The sequence below is a fragment of the Dipteris shenzhenensis genome, chromosome 29 (assembly GCF_047967505.1).
Source record: "Dipteris shenzhenensis isolate YYH24624 ecotype China chromosome 29, Dip_SZ_1.0, whole genome shotgun sequence".
NCBI lineage: Eukaryota > Viridiplantae > Streptophyta > Polypodiopsida > Gleicheniales > Dipteridaceae > Dipteris > Dipteris shenzhenensis.
The window spans coordinates 37,768,191-37,784,612 of record NC_141624.1 but is presented as its reverse complement, the minus strand read 5'-3'; the positions used below and the strand labels follow the sequence as shown (position 1 = coordinate 37,784,612).

General features: G+C 43.2%; 1 protein-coding gene across 2 annotated transcripts in view; it reads left to right on the top strand.

Annotated features, from left to right (window-relative positions):
- Positions 1 to 16,392, top strand: part of FHIT (FRAGILE HISTIDINE TRIAD) — a 104,418-nt gene extending 88,026 nt beyond the window's left edge. Inside the window, exons 3-6 of one of the 2 annotated variants that reach the window (XM_087401002.1) lie at positions 6,055 to 6,203; positions 15,525 to 15,623; positions 15,785 to 15,933; positions 16,110 to 16,392. In XM_087401002.1, coding sequence (XP_087257128.1) covers positions 6,055 to 6,203; positions 15,525 to 15,623; positions 15,785 to 15,898 — 362 coding nt within the window. In that variant the 3' untranslated portion in view covers positions 15,899 to 15,933; positions 16,110 to 16,392. Of the gene's footprint in view, positions 1 to 6,054; positions 6,204 to 15,524; positions 15,624 to 15,784 lie in introns of both variants that reach the window. The other variant, XM_087401001.1, reaches the window with a different exon arrangement.
- The last annotated feature ends 30 nt before the right edge of the window (positions 16,393 to 16,422 follow it).

Here is a 16,422-nt window from a genome sequence, read left to right as displayed (position 1 = left end):
TACAATGAAAGCAAGAGGACATGCTATCAACCAGACTTGTTTCCGGAAAGCCCAACTCACTGCCTAGGTGCTCTTTGGAACAGGGGCTAACAACCAGGGTGGCGATTTGTACATCCAACGAATATCACTCGCAGAATGAGCGCAAAAGATGCCTGTAGGCCAAGCGTTGCAAAAACGCTCCCACCTTTTGACTGTTGCTCGAGAACACAGGATGCAACGCATCGTGAAGATGATGCCCTACCAAATGGCAACTAGGGTAGTCGTTGGTGGGACCTAATGGCCTCCCATCACGTTGCTACACGAGGCGACCCAGATGTTCCAAGCAGTGATTCTGGACATCGTCTCCCGAACACTATCCTCTGGCGGCAACATCGGTCGTGCACAGGATGGAGGTGTTGCATCATAAATCTTAATCTGAGAGACCTCTTGGCCATGAATCGTATAAGCTGACGAGACTAGATCGATAAAGTAGGTATGCCCCCCCCCCCCTCTGTGAGCCACGCCACCATCCCAAGTGAAGTCTCACTGCATCCCCTGCATGCTAGCCACAATCCTGAGGGCTGCTATCCAGATCCTCTGGACTGTTGGACATCCCCATAGATAGTGAGGGATCGTCTAGCACTTATTTTGCATAACAATGACATCTGCCATCCACCCTCATCTGCTCTGGCTAGGGCCGATGGGCAAGCTCCTACGAGCCATCATCCAGAAGAAATAAGAAATCTTCCATGGTTTAGTCTGGTCCAAAGACAAGGCTAGAAGTGGGTAACAACCTCTTGAGGGACGTCCTGCTCAACCCACTGTTGCTCCCCCTCGAGAGACCATGAGGTGAGGAGGAAGGAGAAGAGGCTAGGCGGCGAGGAGGGGAAGGGAGGGGGGCAGCGTGGTTCGTAGACTAGTTTTGAGTTTTGAGCTTTGAGTTTAGTTTAGCATAGTACTCAGCAAATGGCTGTAACAAGCCCTCTACTTCAGCCAACAATGGCTTGTATGAGTTACATTTGGATTGTAATTTTTCTCATAGGCCCTCAAGGCCTTCTAAAGACTGTAATACATCTCTCTCTCTCTCTCTCTCGTGTGCGCGCGCTCATATCGGATAGATACAATTAAAAGAGTAGTAAGGGAAAATGGACTACCTAGCGAGTAGTGACCCACTACCTAGACGCTATTATGTACACGATTGCAATACTATAATAAGAACTTAATTGGAAAATGGACTACCTAGCGAGTAGTGACCCACTACCTAGACGCTATAATAAAGACTGTATGTACACGATTGCAATACTATAATAAGAATTTAAGAAATAACAGGTCCAAAATAGATGCACAGATCACTAGCCCTCATGTTTGGCATATTTATGAAGAGTCACTCTATAATGTATCACATCAGTCCCCACTACCTCACCCACCAGAGCCTCGCCCCACCACTTCTACTTTCTTCACCACCTCCATAGTGGAGAAGAGCCATGAGGAGATTGCAGCGTTGGAGATTTGAGGATCATATTGGGGTGAGAAGGGAGCACTTTTCATATTCCTCCTGTCACATACATCCCCTTGACCACCTCTCACATACACGCACGCCTCTTGCTGGAATTGTGGCTCCCAACTTCATGTGAATCACTTCTTAGCTAGAGATGCATGTTTGTGATCGAAGCGTCTGTGTCAACATCCTTATCACTTAAGCATGTATAAACCATTGTACCCACTATCCTATCCTTATCAATTAATCCTATATAGACCAATTGTACCTACTATTTGATCAATCAAATCGGGTTATCATACTTTATCTCTCTCGTCATGTCTCTCAACTGGTGTGAGACTAGGTTTGCTCTTAGGAAATTTATGGGTGCCTAAGGTGCACCCCCTTCCAAACTCATCTAGATTTTACTTCATTCACAATAGCTAGCTTACATAGAATTTTAATTGTTTTGATTTAGTTTTAAGCTCCCTACATTACATTAAGTTACATTCAAGTGGGACTCATTAGTATTGAAAAGAAGCTTATATGGTATAGTCAGAACATGCCCAAGTCCAAGACAAAGAAGCGGCCATAGATGTGCTTGAGTGTGGCTATATAACAGCAGCAACACTTGTATGTGTAGGAGCTACCAAGAACTATTGATTACAACACGTCTAACATAAAGAACAGAATCTGCGATGGCAACGAGAATGGTCGACGGTCTAGACCAAGCTTCTTGCAATAGATGTCTCTTGGCAGTTGTACAACAAGAGAGCCATGCAGGTGACGTAGCAAAAACATGAAAAGGGTGCATTCGAATGTCCATGGCTCCTTGCAAAGGCACGATATTTTGAGATAACGTTTTCCTTCATTCATAGCAAGTAGGATGGAGAAGCTAAGTAACATGGCAAACCAGAAGGTTGAAGAGGCAAATACAGGCAAGACAAAGAGGGTGCCATTGCTGCAGTGAAAGAGCAAAGTTGACGCGGCCACCGCAATTGCAAACCTCCACCACCATCAAGGCCACACGACCACCACCTTCACACCGCCATTGTTTCGCAAGAGGAAGAAAAGGTTTCTGTTTTTTGAATTCTAGGTTGCTTTAGGGTGAGTCTCTAGGTTGCTTTAGGGTGAGTTCACACAGTTGGGCATCCTAAGCTTTGTCTAAATTTTCAGGTCTCAATACTGAAAATATATATTCGTAGGTTTACATTATTTCAGAAATCACATAAATACATAATGGCTTTGCTTTCTTCCAAAATCTTTATCTAATGCTACATAATGGCTATGAACATGATTCCAAGCCCATAAAATCTAGTAGAGAATTTTCAAGCCTAGTGCAAGATTTGCTAATCTAGCCTAGCCTAACCGAATCCAACATACCTAGCCTAACCTAAACTAGCGTAACCTAACCTAACCTAACCTATCCTATCCTCATCTAACCTAACGTAATGTAACGTAACGTAACCTAACAGAAAGCTTGTGCTGACGCTGCCTGGGGAAGGCTGAGAGATGGAGGAAGGGGAGGAGAAGAGAAACATGCGTGCTGTGCTCCTTTGCGAAGGTGGAGAGAAGGGGAGGGTAGATGGGAGGGGTAGAGGTGCTGACAGAAGAGAGGGGTTGACTAGGGAGAGCAGGAGGGAGAGGCATAAGGGAGAGCAGGCAAGTGGGGGAGATGGGAGGTGAGAGGGGGATGGTAAGAGAGCTGAGGGGGACGGGGGTGGGAGATTGGGGGGGCCAACCAAATCAGCTGTGTAATCTGTTTGTGGGAGAAACTCCACCATTGGTTGAGGATAGACAAGATGAGCTCATTTGACTGTGGCTCTAAATTTGGTGAGGGCTGGCATCGCCGAGAAAGAAAATCAGTGATGGATTGCTGGTGCTAATCAGCATGCATAGACTGTCTGGGTCCCTCACTCCTCCTTTGTAGCCTCCGGAAAGAAACTCGTCGCCTGCAAGTGCTGCTGCCACTTCCATTGTCTACCTTCCCATGTCAAAGAGTAGAGAGGATATGTCCCGGGTCTTCATGTGAGGGCCCACCCGAGATCGAGTCTATCAAGTCCCTTCTCAGTGCCCACTAACTCGGGTAGTTGGAGAAAAAACCTGTGATCATCCTCTGACTAGACTTTGCGGGTCCTTGTGTGCTCTCCTTTGTGCTTGTATGGGATGATAACTATGTCTTTGGGCCTAGAGAGGAAAACAGAAACTCTCTAAGTGGGCAAAAACCGCTGCTGAAAAGACGTTGATGCCGTCTCGTAGTACATAACCTTTTTCTCAGTCTCCTGCATATTACATAACCTGCAGACCCGTCTCTCACATGGGATGCCTGCTTGTCTCAACCCGTAGCTTGTGTGAAGATGGGGAATTGTCCAATCGAGATCCTCAATGCATGTGGGGGATGAATCTGGGTGTAGCCCAGCGGTTTGATAAACCCCTCCTCTAAGATCCGCAAGTAGTGATCTTTGTCGAAGCTGAGTTTAACCGAAAGCTCAATAGTGCTAACCAAGTCCTGTACACATGGAGCTGCTATGGATTTTCTCTGATGGCCTGGTCACCTCATGGTAGGTGAGTGGAATGGATGAAGCCTCAAGGCTATACTGAAATGACAAGTGGATGAAGGGAGGGAGGGGGGAGACTTTATTCTTATAAAAACAGATTACAACTAGATGTATGGGGAAATAACTGTGTAGTAATTGCAAGTTCCAGACTTTCTCTTTATTTGTTTTGTTTTGATTTGGACTTGTGTTGATGTTACTTAATTCTCTACATCAGAGTGTATGCTTAGCATTTTAATCTTGACAATGCTAACTTTTTTTGTGACCACTTGGATTTTTGTGTGTGTTGCAGGTCATATCCTTATGCACCATGTGATTTTAGCTTTGGGAGGTGATAGCTACAAATTTTTTTAAATGATAAAATTAATGCTTTTGATAAATCTGGTTGTGTGTGTGTGAGTAGATGAAACTGGTCACACAAGACAAATGCATCTACATTCAGGCAACTTTGCTTGTGAAAGTTTGAGGATAAGTTTCTTAGTCTTGGGCAGACTTTTCTAGAATAACGTATGCTCCCAAAGTTCATCCAAAATGCTACCAAAGCAACGAACGCATCTTGCTTATTATTTCAGTAAGACTGTGTTTTCTGTCCAACCAGCCACCTGTGGTTCCTTTGTATCTTGGTCAATATTGGTGATGTTGTTCTCTAACAAGCGTTGCTTATCTATGGATCTTCTGGCTTTATTTATCATTCCAAAAAGCATGTAGAATCTTCTGTGATGGATGGTTTCTACATTGTTGAAATGTATGACAAAGGGATAAGTTGTTCGTGTTTGGTAAAAGGAACTAAGGGAATATATGGGACATGGTTTAACAGGCAGGATGAAGCAGTTAAATTCAGCATGTTACTGGTCCATCATGTTGAATGGAGTGTAACTAAGAGAGCAGCATGTTCACAGCTTCGTATGGAATCTAGGCCTGCAAAATAATAAGGAGATGGGAGGTGGAAAATTTGAAAAGAAAGTGGGCTATAAGTCATCATAAAGAAAGTGGGTTATAAACCATCATAAAGTCACAAGGTTTTCTATCTAACAATGCCACATACTTGTGCTTTATTCCCTACCCCAAAGCAATATCTAATGGTGAAACTAGGAAATTCATAGTCAAGCTTTGCAAGGGGGAGGTATGATGTACAGTGTACACATTCTTATATTTCCTATGTGAGAAACCATGAAGATACAAGTGCAAGCATATGCTGGAGCATCAAGGCAGATTTTTAAAGGCTCCATACACGAGCAAGAACCTGGCTGAATGTGCACTAAAACCACATGTGAAAGCTTCCCCTATGCTGATATACATGTGCTCTCCTACTGGAGGTAGGTGTGAAGTAGCATGGAATTATATCTATCATATAAGGACTAGTGGTGGAGGAATAGGCAATTTTGTAGGTGCCTATATGGCTGACTTTGATATTAGTGGATTGAGATAAGCGCATGGGTACATACATTGAAGGATATGCTCTTGGCGAATTTGAAATTCCACTTCAAGGAAGCAGAACTGCAAGAACATCTTGAAGGAGCGTGCTGGCATGCAAGGATGTGTAATAGTGGTTGAACACAGAGTGGGGTTAGAATTAGCAAAAATCAGAAAGCAGAAACTTGCGAGCATAAAAAATAGCTAGTCTAAAGCAAATTGTGCATCTGCTAACATGCGTAACCTAGATTAACTAGGTCTAAGTTATAGAAACAAAAATAATCTAGCCTATGGTCAAGGCTAGATGATTCGTAAACCTTATCTATTGTCATCTATGGAAAATGTGGCGGATATTTTCACCAGAACCCTTTGTAGGGAGAAATGTGCAAGCTTAGGGATGAGAGATCTCACTACTCAAGGTGGTAGTAAAAATGACATTTTTAATTTTCCCATAGGTTGCTAGGTGATTTGTGATTTATATCAGATTGTTCATCCAATTAGTCAACTGTGGATTGATTTTTGCTGTCCAATTCGAAGTCCATCTGTCCTTAACTTCTTCGACTCCACTATCTGATATGTTTAGTTATTGTCTTTATCAGAATTTATCTTTTACATATCCTTGACCAGAAGTACATGTGCTTGTGAGCTCCAAAAGAGTGGTGCCACGATTCACAGAATTGTCTGATGAGGAGGCGACAGATTTATGGCTTACTGCAAAGCGCATTGGAGCTAAGTTGGAGCCTCATTATGGTGCCAACTCATTGACCTTTGGCATCCAGGTATGATAAAACATAAAGCAGATGTAGGAGTCTTCAAAAGAACCAGTGGGGCTTATTGCGGTTATACATCAATGTGCACTGTGCACATGCACATTCATTTTATTGTTTACTGAGATAAGCTGGAATGCGTGTTTCAAATCTAGATAGACGAAATATGGGCAGTTGTATAGTTGTGCAAGTGAATCGACTGGAAGGCCATCACTTGGCCTTGAGGCTTGTCCGTAATCCTTCTTACATGGCCATAGAATGTGTGCTCTATTGTGGCTATTGTGATTGATGAATGCAAAGATTGACAGGATGGATGAAGAGGTCAGTTATACTGTCTTTGCTGGCAATCAATTGTTGATGGTGTTGATGAGTTGTTGGAAGAAAGTCTGCATGATAAATTGTAAGTGAACTAATGCTGGCTTACCATGTAGATGGTAGAAAAACGTTTAAACAGTGTTTTTGTCTATTTTTAATGTGTTAAAACGTGTGTGTGTGCATGCACACATGCATGTGCATGCCATGTTCAATCTTACATACATGAAATCCATTTGTGCATGTAAGATAAGTAAGTATACCACAATGTGAAACGAGGCATTTTTGTACAAGCTTTGTGACATGAAGTTTGGGAAACCACAAAACATAAAAGAGGTCAATGCCTTCATGATTACCATAAACACATATTACTACCTTGCAATGGCATGTCTGCTTCTGTACTAGTACATGATGCTAGAAGATGCATTTTGTATGCATGATGGAGTTAATGGTTTGAACCTTTCTGGGTGGTCAACTGTCACTTCTCCTGATCTAATCAATTCGAGGGATAAAAGAAAAAAAATGCAATTTGTACTTCTGTTAATGATTTCTCCTAAATGCATTTCATGGATTTTGTGTCGAAAGAAACCACGAAGCGTTACTGCAACAGACCAAAGCGGACCACGCAGGTTGATCAACATCATTGTTCTATCACGGGATTTATCCCCCCCTGGTTGGAATCTTAACCTGTTGAGACGCTCCTATCCTTTCTTAAGCCACCAATGGACTTGGTTCCTCATACAACATACAAGGGGCAGTCAAAGTGATACCACTTGTAGATCTATCCTTTCCCCCATGAGTTCAGATAGATAGTATTTGTATTTGTATCTGTCTTGGGTGCGTACGCCCGCTTATTGGCTCGACCAGTTCAGCTCATTGTATCTGGGTTTTCTTCAGTCTCATTGACACTCAGGTCTTTCAAAGACTTTCTTAAACTTTCTTTCTTTCTCTTTCTCTCTCTCTTTTCCTTTAGCATGTGAAAACTCTTCTCTAGCATTGTATTTTCAGCATATTGAGTTGTATTTGAGTGGAGTCTCATCTTATTTGTCAATAGAGGCTACTTCATATTGTCTCTTGAGTCTCCCATCTCTTTCCCCTCTCCTGCGCCTCTCCATTGCACCACTCCCTGCCCCTTCATCAGCCTGTCCATCGTGCCTTCCTTGCCTCTTCAGGCTTCTTCCCTCCTCTCCTTCGAGGGCCTTGCTGGCCCTGTCTCCTCCATTGCAGCAGCTGCTGCTACTGCTCCAATCCCCACCACTTTCTGCTGTGCTGTGCATCCATCCACTGCCCCAGCCTCACGTTGCCCCTCCACATTACCTGCTGCTGTCCCTTCCGCATTGCCTGCTGATGTCCCTCCACATGGCCTCACGTTGCCTGCTGCCTGCACCTATGCATCAGCATTGTCTGCTGTTGCCTCTCACGTTGCCCTTGCCTCTGTTTTTCCACTGCTGTGATTGCTGCTTCTGGCTGTGCCTCTACACTACCTGGGAACTTTGTCCCATACAGCTGCATTCTCCTACACAGTTTCTCTCTGCTCTCTGTGTATATCGATATGGTGATATCAATGCCTAGAAGCTCGGGGAAACCTAAAGACAAGAAGGACGAGGACACGGACAAGGGAAAAGGTGCAGGTTTGGATATTACCAAGGATCAATTCAATAAAAGGTTCATTCCCAGCAGTGGGAATCAGGCGGATAGCACCACCACATCCTCTCTCTCTTACAAATCCCCCCAAGGTCACATCTTTCCCTAGTACCTATGTTGTACCATCGTCCTCCATGCTAAGAAAGGAATGGAAGCCTCTTTTGCATCGCTAAAATAGGTGAACTCTTCTCAAATTCTTCCAATAAACAACATACCTTGTGAAGGCCATGTCTGTAGAACGTCTAAAATGCTCTGAGGCAATTGCGCTCTGCACACCAGAGCCAACCACTTGCAGTTTCAAAGGTTATCAAGATACCATCGTATCTTATATCCTGGAGTTTTCAATAGACGAGATTTCGTCTTCATATGGAAAGCCTTATGCTAAAGCAGATTTAGTTGGTTCCTCGAACAACATCAAATGTCAAATGGCACACAAAAATGACAACCTCAAGTTGGTTTTTGCAAATCTTGCATTCTCTGTTAGTTAGTTCATGAGATGTCGAAAGTTCATAGAAATTAATATAATACTGAACCTAACCTCAAGTCTGAATTGATTCTTAGGCCTATCAAAGACTCAACGAATTTGATGGCATTTTTCCCGCAAATGATATTTTGTCTCAAGTTTGCATATCAGGCTCAAAGAAAGGAAGGGCGGTAAGGGCACATGCTTGAAGGTGACCCGTTCAGCTCAGGTACGTGAGCTTGAAAGACAATTGAACGTAGACTCATATGCTAAGAGGCATAACAAGTGTGCTGTAAGAGGCACATAAGGTATTACACTCTAAAGACTCTTAGACTTTAGAGGCATAAGAAGCATTAGTTATATTATATTTTATTTATTTTCCAACAAGGGGGGGGGGGGGGGGAGCCTTCAAAGCTACCATAGATCCACAACACATGTATATATACTCTTAGGAAACATGGACGTCATTGATCAGCCTGTATTATGGAAATTTGAATTGCCTTGAGCGATGGCCAAAGAAGTTTAACACTCACTACAGATTACAACTTACAAATCTAAATACAATTAAGAGATGATATATTACATATTATATGACTCATAGCACATCACATAAATTGAGAAATTGACCATTTCACATTTGCTATGGCTGGGAACAATCAAGATCTATTTGGCGTTCTTCGTGAATATGATAAGTTGGATTGCACCAACTATCAGATGTGGTCTTAAATTAACATATTCTTGTTGCAAAGCATTTGTGGAATATTGTTTTTGGGGTTGATCTGAGGCCAGCCAATGCTACGATGGTTGCCTCTACTGCTGGTCCCTCTGCAGGGGGTACTCCTCCTGATGCCTCATCTTCTAGCACTCCTGCTGTTGCTCTTCCAACTCAGGAACAATCAAGATGGGATGCAAGAGATGCAAATGCACATTCATGTATTGCTTTATAATGCAAGAGAATCATTATTCCACACATCCGATCTTGCAGAACTGCAAAGGATGCTTGGGAAAAATTGGCTTCTCTCTATCAAATTCGCAATGAGGCACGTGTTGCATATTTGAGAAGGCAATTACAGGAAGTCAGTATGAATGAAGGTGACTCTATGGATGCATACCTGACAAAGGTCAAGGACCTCATGGAACAACTTGCCAACATTGATGAGGTGGTGCCAAATTCACAGCTTGTCAGTACCAACTGAATGGACTGCCAGATACATATTAAGGGTTTGCTACAACCCTTCGATTAGTGGCCATGGGTAATCTAGACCACTATTCTTTTGATCAGCTACTTACTTTGCTTTTGCAGGAAGAGCAAAGTCGAGCTAATAGACAAGCCATTATTCCTGATCATGCATTTGCTTCACAGCAGACAGGAAAAGGCAAGGCTTCCAAGCCTATGGGCAAGCCTAAATCTGCGCATAGCAGCTGTAATTCCTCCCATGCATCTAAAAATACAGCAGATAAGTTAAAGAAGAAAAGATGCAACTGTTGTCGCAAGCCTAGACATGACATTTCAGAATGCAGGAAGCGCATTGCTTCGGAGAAAAAGAAAGCAGGATTGACAGTTAATACCTCACATGCTATTGAATCCCATGAGCCAGCAGATGCTTCACATGCACAAGCTCTTCAGGATGATTGGGCATGGGCTGTCCATTGCTCATTTGATCCCTCCAAAGCTGATGCACTCTTTACTGCTAATGACGCTCAGTCTTGGTATTTTGATAGTGGTGTCTCCAAGCACGTCACATCTTGCAGACAGTTGTTTCATTCTTTAGCAGATGCACCTCGAGGGGGGACTGTCACATGTGCTAATAATGCTTCCTATGCTGTAAAAGGAATTGGAGATGTGCAGCTCACATCCATTTCAGGCCATCCTTTCACTTTAACAAATGTTCTCTTTGTGCCTGGAATTGAAGTCAACTTGATTTGAATTTCAGCAATTGCCACTTCAGGTTTCAGAGTGACTTTTGATGGCTACAGATGCCTAGTTTATGATCTTCCGGATGACAATGCCATAGTTCTCACTGGCACTTTGCAAAAGGGGCTTTATCACCTTGATCATCACTCAGCTGCACTTTCTATCGAAGCATTTGCTATTTCAGATTCATAGCTTGCTGAAACTTATCTTTGGCATGAGAGCATGGGTCATCTCAATCATAGAGGTCTTGCAAAGCTACATTCACAGCAGATGGCAAATGATGTACCTCAAACTCACACAGTTTCCAAACATGTGAGGGTTGTCTTTTGGGTAAGATGCATCGGTTTCCTTTTCAAAAGAATTGTCCAAAACTCTCACAAAGGAAATTGCAGCTAGTACACAGTGATGTCTGTGGCCCAATGAGGACAAATGCCATTGGAGGATACAAATATTTTATGACTCTCATTGATGATTTCACAAGATATTGCTGGGCATATCCTTTAAAAGCCAAATCTGAAGTTTTCTCATGCTTTTAGAGGTGGCTGAATATGATTGAGAATGAATCAGGATGCAAGCTTGTCACCCTCAACACAAATAGGGGGGGAGAGTATATGTCAAAGGAGTTTGATGCATCCCTGTCTTCACGGGGCATTGTTCACTCATGCACTTGCACTCCTCAACAGAATACTGTTTCTGAAAGGAAAAACAGGTCCACAATGGAGATGGCCAGATGCATGCTTAAGGCCAAGTCTTTGCCCAATAAATTTTGGCTTGATGTAGCGATGTGTGCCAACTATGTGCTGAATAGATCACCTACAAGGGCATTGAGGACTGTTACACCTTATGAAGGATGGAAAGGCAGAAAGCCTTCACTTTCACACATGAGAGTTTTTGGGTCTCTTGCATATGTTCATGTACCATCTCAGCTGAGACATAAGCTTGATGACAAGGCAATCAAATGCATATTTATTGGTTACAGCCAGGAGAGCAGAGGGTATCGGTTATATCAACCAAATATTGGGAAGATTATTGTCAGTAGAGTTGTAATCTTTGCTGAACATTCCGCTTCTCCTCTTGTGGACTGCCAAGCTAAGCCAGATGTTGACATGTTTGATGCCTTCGACTCTTGGTTACCTCTGCCTTCATCAGAGGAAGACTTTGACCAGCAACATGAGCCTCCTGCAGGCCCTCCAACAAACAATGATCAGCCACTACCCCATGCTGATTTGCAGGTTTCTCTTCCAGCACAAAATGATCCCACTATTCATGATGCAGTGATTGAAGAAAGAGCTGTCAATAGACAGCAAAGGCAAGTTCCCAGATGGCTTCTTGATACATTAAGGGACATCAAACAAGATCAGCCTTTGGCTGCCCGGACAAGATCAGGGAATAGATAGATGCACGGTCACTTTCTTGAGTCTGCACTCCTTGCTACAGCTTGCAATGAAGAGCCTTTGTGCCATAAAGATGCTTTTGACAGCAAAGAGTGGATGGATGCAATGAGAGCTGAGTTACAATCCATTGCCAAAAATGACACATGGGAATTAGTAGATCTCCCTTGCGGCAAGCATGCCATTGGTACTCGGTGGGTCTACAAATTAAAAAGGAAATCTGATGGTAGTATAGATCGATACAAAGCCCATCTTGTTGCAAAAGGGTATGCCCAACAACAAGGCATTGACTTTGAGGAGACCTTTGCTTCCACATCAAGGATTACTACCATTAGATGTGTCATTGCCATTGCAGCCCATCATCATTGGCAAGTGCACCAACTTGACATCAAGACTGCTTTTCTTCATGGGGATCTGCAGGAAGAAGTCTGTCACATAACCTCTTGGCTTTAAGGTTGTTAATTCTGAAAACAAGGTATGCCGGCTTAGAAAAGCCCTTTATGGTCTGAAGTAGGCACCTAGGGCATGGTATGCCAAAATTCGTGCACACTTACTATCCCTTGGTTTTCAGAATAGTCCCACAGAACCCACTCTTTATGTCCGTGGGAGTGGATCTGATTTTTTAGTGCTGATTTTATATGTGGATGATATGCTCATCACGGGTCCATATACTGAGCATATTGCAGCTTTGAAGGCTGATTTGGAGCAGATTTTTAAAATGTGAGACATGGGACAGCTCCACTATTATTTGGGCATTCAGTTTGCTCATGTTGAGGGGGGTATCATGATGTCACAGTCCAAGTATATTGGACAGCTCCTTGATCGTTTTCAATTCGAGGATTGCAAGCCAATTTCTACTCCAGTGGACCCTGGCTTTAAATTCTCAGCTCATGATGGGAGCCCACCATGTGATATCACTCTTTATCAGCAAGTTGTTGGATGCCTTATTTATTTATGTCACACCAGACCTGACTTACAGTATGCAGTATCTCAGCTCAGCACATTCATGCACATGCCCAGTTCACAACATTGGCAGGCAGTGAAGAGAGTTTTTAGATATCTCAAAGGCACTTAGAATTTAGCCCTCTTCTATGGTGATCAGGGTTCACTTACCATGCATGCTTACACGGATAGTAACTGGGCAGGTTGTTCTGACACCAGAGTGTCACATACTGGCAATTATTTTTTGCTTGGCAATTCATGTATCTCTTGGCTCCACGGATAGTAACTGGGCAGGTTGTTCTGACACCAGAGTGTCACATACTGGCAATTATTTTTTGCTTGGCAATTCATGTATCTCTTGGCTCAGCAAGAAGCAACCAACAGTTGCCACATCTAGCTGTGAGGCTGAGTACAGGGCAGCTTTCACCGCTACAGTAGAGTGTGTTTGGCTTCGACAGTTACTTATAGATCTTGATATTCGCCAGACATCCTCCACTATGGTCTACACTAACAACCAGAGTGCTTTGACTATTGCCGTAACCCAGTGTTTCATGCGCGTACCAAGCATATTGAAGTTCACTATCATTATGTTCGGGAGCGGTTGTCAGTAGGAGACAGAGTTGTCCTAACTTCCCACAGAGGACAACATAGCAGATTTGTTTACAAAGGCACTTCCTCGTCCCAAGTTCGAAGTCTTCCGACATGCTTTACACTTGGTTCCCTTTGTTACATGATCTGACATCCCTTGTACATTCATAGGTGGCTATATCCTTTTGGATGAACATGTGCCACCATGACCAGAAAATACCAGGTATTCTGAGACGTTAAGCCCATCCCATGGAGGAGGGTTTGTAGGCCATCTTCTAGTGGTTCTAGTGATGCCCTATAGGCCATCGTATGTGCCTTGTAGGCATAAATATAGGCACTTATAGTGTTAGTGCCTTTTAGGCCACATAGGACACTTAGTCCTATGTGACACCTAGGACACTTAGTCCTAGGTCTAGGTACAAGTACTTTGTACTCTTTCATTTTTTAACAACACTCTAGTTGACGTGACGGCTAAGACTCTATCGACTCTTTGCACCTTGCTCTCTCTCTATCCTCTAACGATCCTACAAAAAACAGTTTCACAATAATATAAAGTTCACTGAAATTGGCCCACCAAGCAGGAAGTATGAGAATTATACAAACAGGGGGTCAAATAATCATGAAAACTGTCCTCTTCTCACACTGATTTCACCTAGGATGTTTTCATCAACCATCTAAAGCCCATAAAGGTCGCCTAGAGCGTGGAAAAAGCCCTCAAAATTCCTTGGGAAACAAACGTGCCATTTGTGTACACTAAGCATCCAAGTGAAGACTACTTTGAGGTTTCTCGAAGAGAGAGGTAGAACCTGAGCTGACCCACAATGGACTAGCGTGCAGGCTGGCGCAATGGACAGCTGCAGGCGGGGCCGTCAGAGGCCGGGGTGGTGCAGCAATAGGTGGGGAGGGTGAGGTGCAGATGAGGAGCAGCAAGCGGGGAAGGCGAGCAGAGAGAGAGAGAGAGAGAGAGAGAGAGAGAGAGAGATGATCATCATATCAACGTCTATGGAGGATCAATACGACATGTTATGATCTGTGAAGTAAAAGGAAAAAATATTGGTTATTGCTACTGGCATGTCTGTTGCCGTTGAATTGCTCAATGAGTTGTTTCCGAGCCTTAATGACCTAGGAATTTTGTGTGGCTGGGTTTAGGAGGAAGAGTGTCCTGGCCATCCCTCAGGCTGGGTGCCAGGGATAAAGCTTGTGACTGAGCTGCAAAATGTCAAGGCCTTTGATGCCTGTCATCAACCAGCTCTCCAGGTCATTAGGGGTTAAACGGCGGAGGCCCCAAATAGCAGTTGACGGAAGCAGAGAATCCAATCTGGGTGGCATCCCAGGCTTTATAGATGTTTAGAATGACAGTCTGTGAACATTTCGAGTCCCAAATACATTTCAAGGTGTTTGAAAACTTATTGGAGTTATGTGGGTGTGCAGACCTTTTGTGGCAGTATCATATTTAATTTTTTACAGACGTAAAACTTATGAAAATTTCAAGACCAGTGGTCAGAAATTTATAAAAGAAAACACATTGATCAGTTATAAGTGGTATGCCAGATTACAACAAATTTCAAAGACTCCACTGGGATAATACTGCAGGATATAATTGTATTATAACACAAAGAGCAGATGAAGAGGAAAATTGGAAGAATCTCTGATTTTACTACCAAGTCAACCAACAAGCATCCTCTCCAACCATGAGGTTTCTTTGAGCTGGGCTATCAGGAGACATAGAGTGTTGGGGGTCAGGATCTAAGTTTTCATAAAGCTCCAATTTGCAAGGAGGGTAATTTTTAGTGGACACAAATTGTCTTCATACTCTCGAAACATGTGTCAGGGCAACTAGTGCTTCATAAGCTGGATCAACCATTTTTCATCCATTTTTATTTCCCCCCTTTCTCCTCTGACTGGTGAAAACCAAGAACAGAAAAGGAAATCTTAATATTGATGCTTTCGTACTTGTAGTGTTTGGTGGGCTTGGTAACAGACGAGTCTTGAAAGTCAAACAGTCCCCCCCCCCTTCCCCTTCCTCTCTTCAACCCCCGCCACCTTTTCCTTCATAATCTTTAAACTCTGTTTTGCAGGATGGTCCTTATGCAGGCCAAACTGTACCACATGTTCATATACATATTCTGCCGCGAAAGGCTGGTGACTTTGAAAAGATGGATGATGTATATGATGAGGTATCATCCCCTTTGGGCAAGACTCAAGATCATGCATTGTTTGTGCCTCGCAGTTGATACTAACAGTGACAGAAGACGTGCATTAATCCATTTTGTTGCATCTTCATGTTCTAAGTACAGTGTTTTCATCAAATCAAATTCTGCAAAATGTTTGTCTGCAGATGGATGCAAAAGAGAAAGAATTGGCAAAGAAGCTGCATCTTGATGAGGAGAGGAAAGATAGGAGTAGAGAGGAGATGATCGCTGAGGCAACAGAGCTTCGGAAACTGTTTTAAGCTAGGTCCTCTGCATCTCCTTGTTTGGGACACAGGTATTTTGCAGAACCTTGATATGGCATGTAGGTTCAAGTGCAGAGGCTGCCAACTGAGGCTCCCATAATATGCAGGATAAGAGTTTTGGACTGTATGACCAAGCTTACAAGTTGCAGGCTAAACACATTTTGGCAAGTTGACAAGATACATCACAGAGCATCTTTATTATTTGCAGAGCCAGTGCTGACGCTACCCCAACAAGCAAGGCTCTAACTCAGATGCTAATGTCAAAGCGTATTTTCTGGGTCCTTTCCAAGAGATAAATTCTTGTTTGACAAGGCATACGGTAGCCTCCACAAAAGTTTGTCAGATCCATTGCTTTCATTGCTTTCAGCATAAAATTGTATTTTTAGTGATTCTTTACTATCGAGGCGGACGTGCATGCATGCTCACGTGTGCATGTGTGGGTCTGTGCACGTAAGTGGGTGAATATGTGTCCTTAATGACTTTCTTTGATATTTTGTACCAAGAGGCAGTATTGTAGGTAT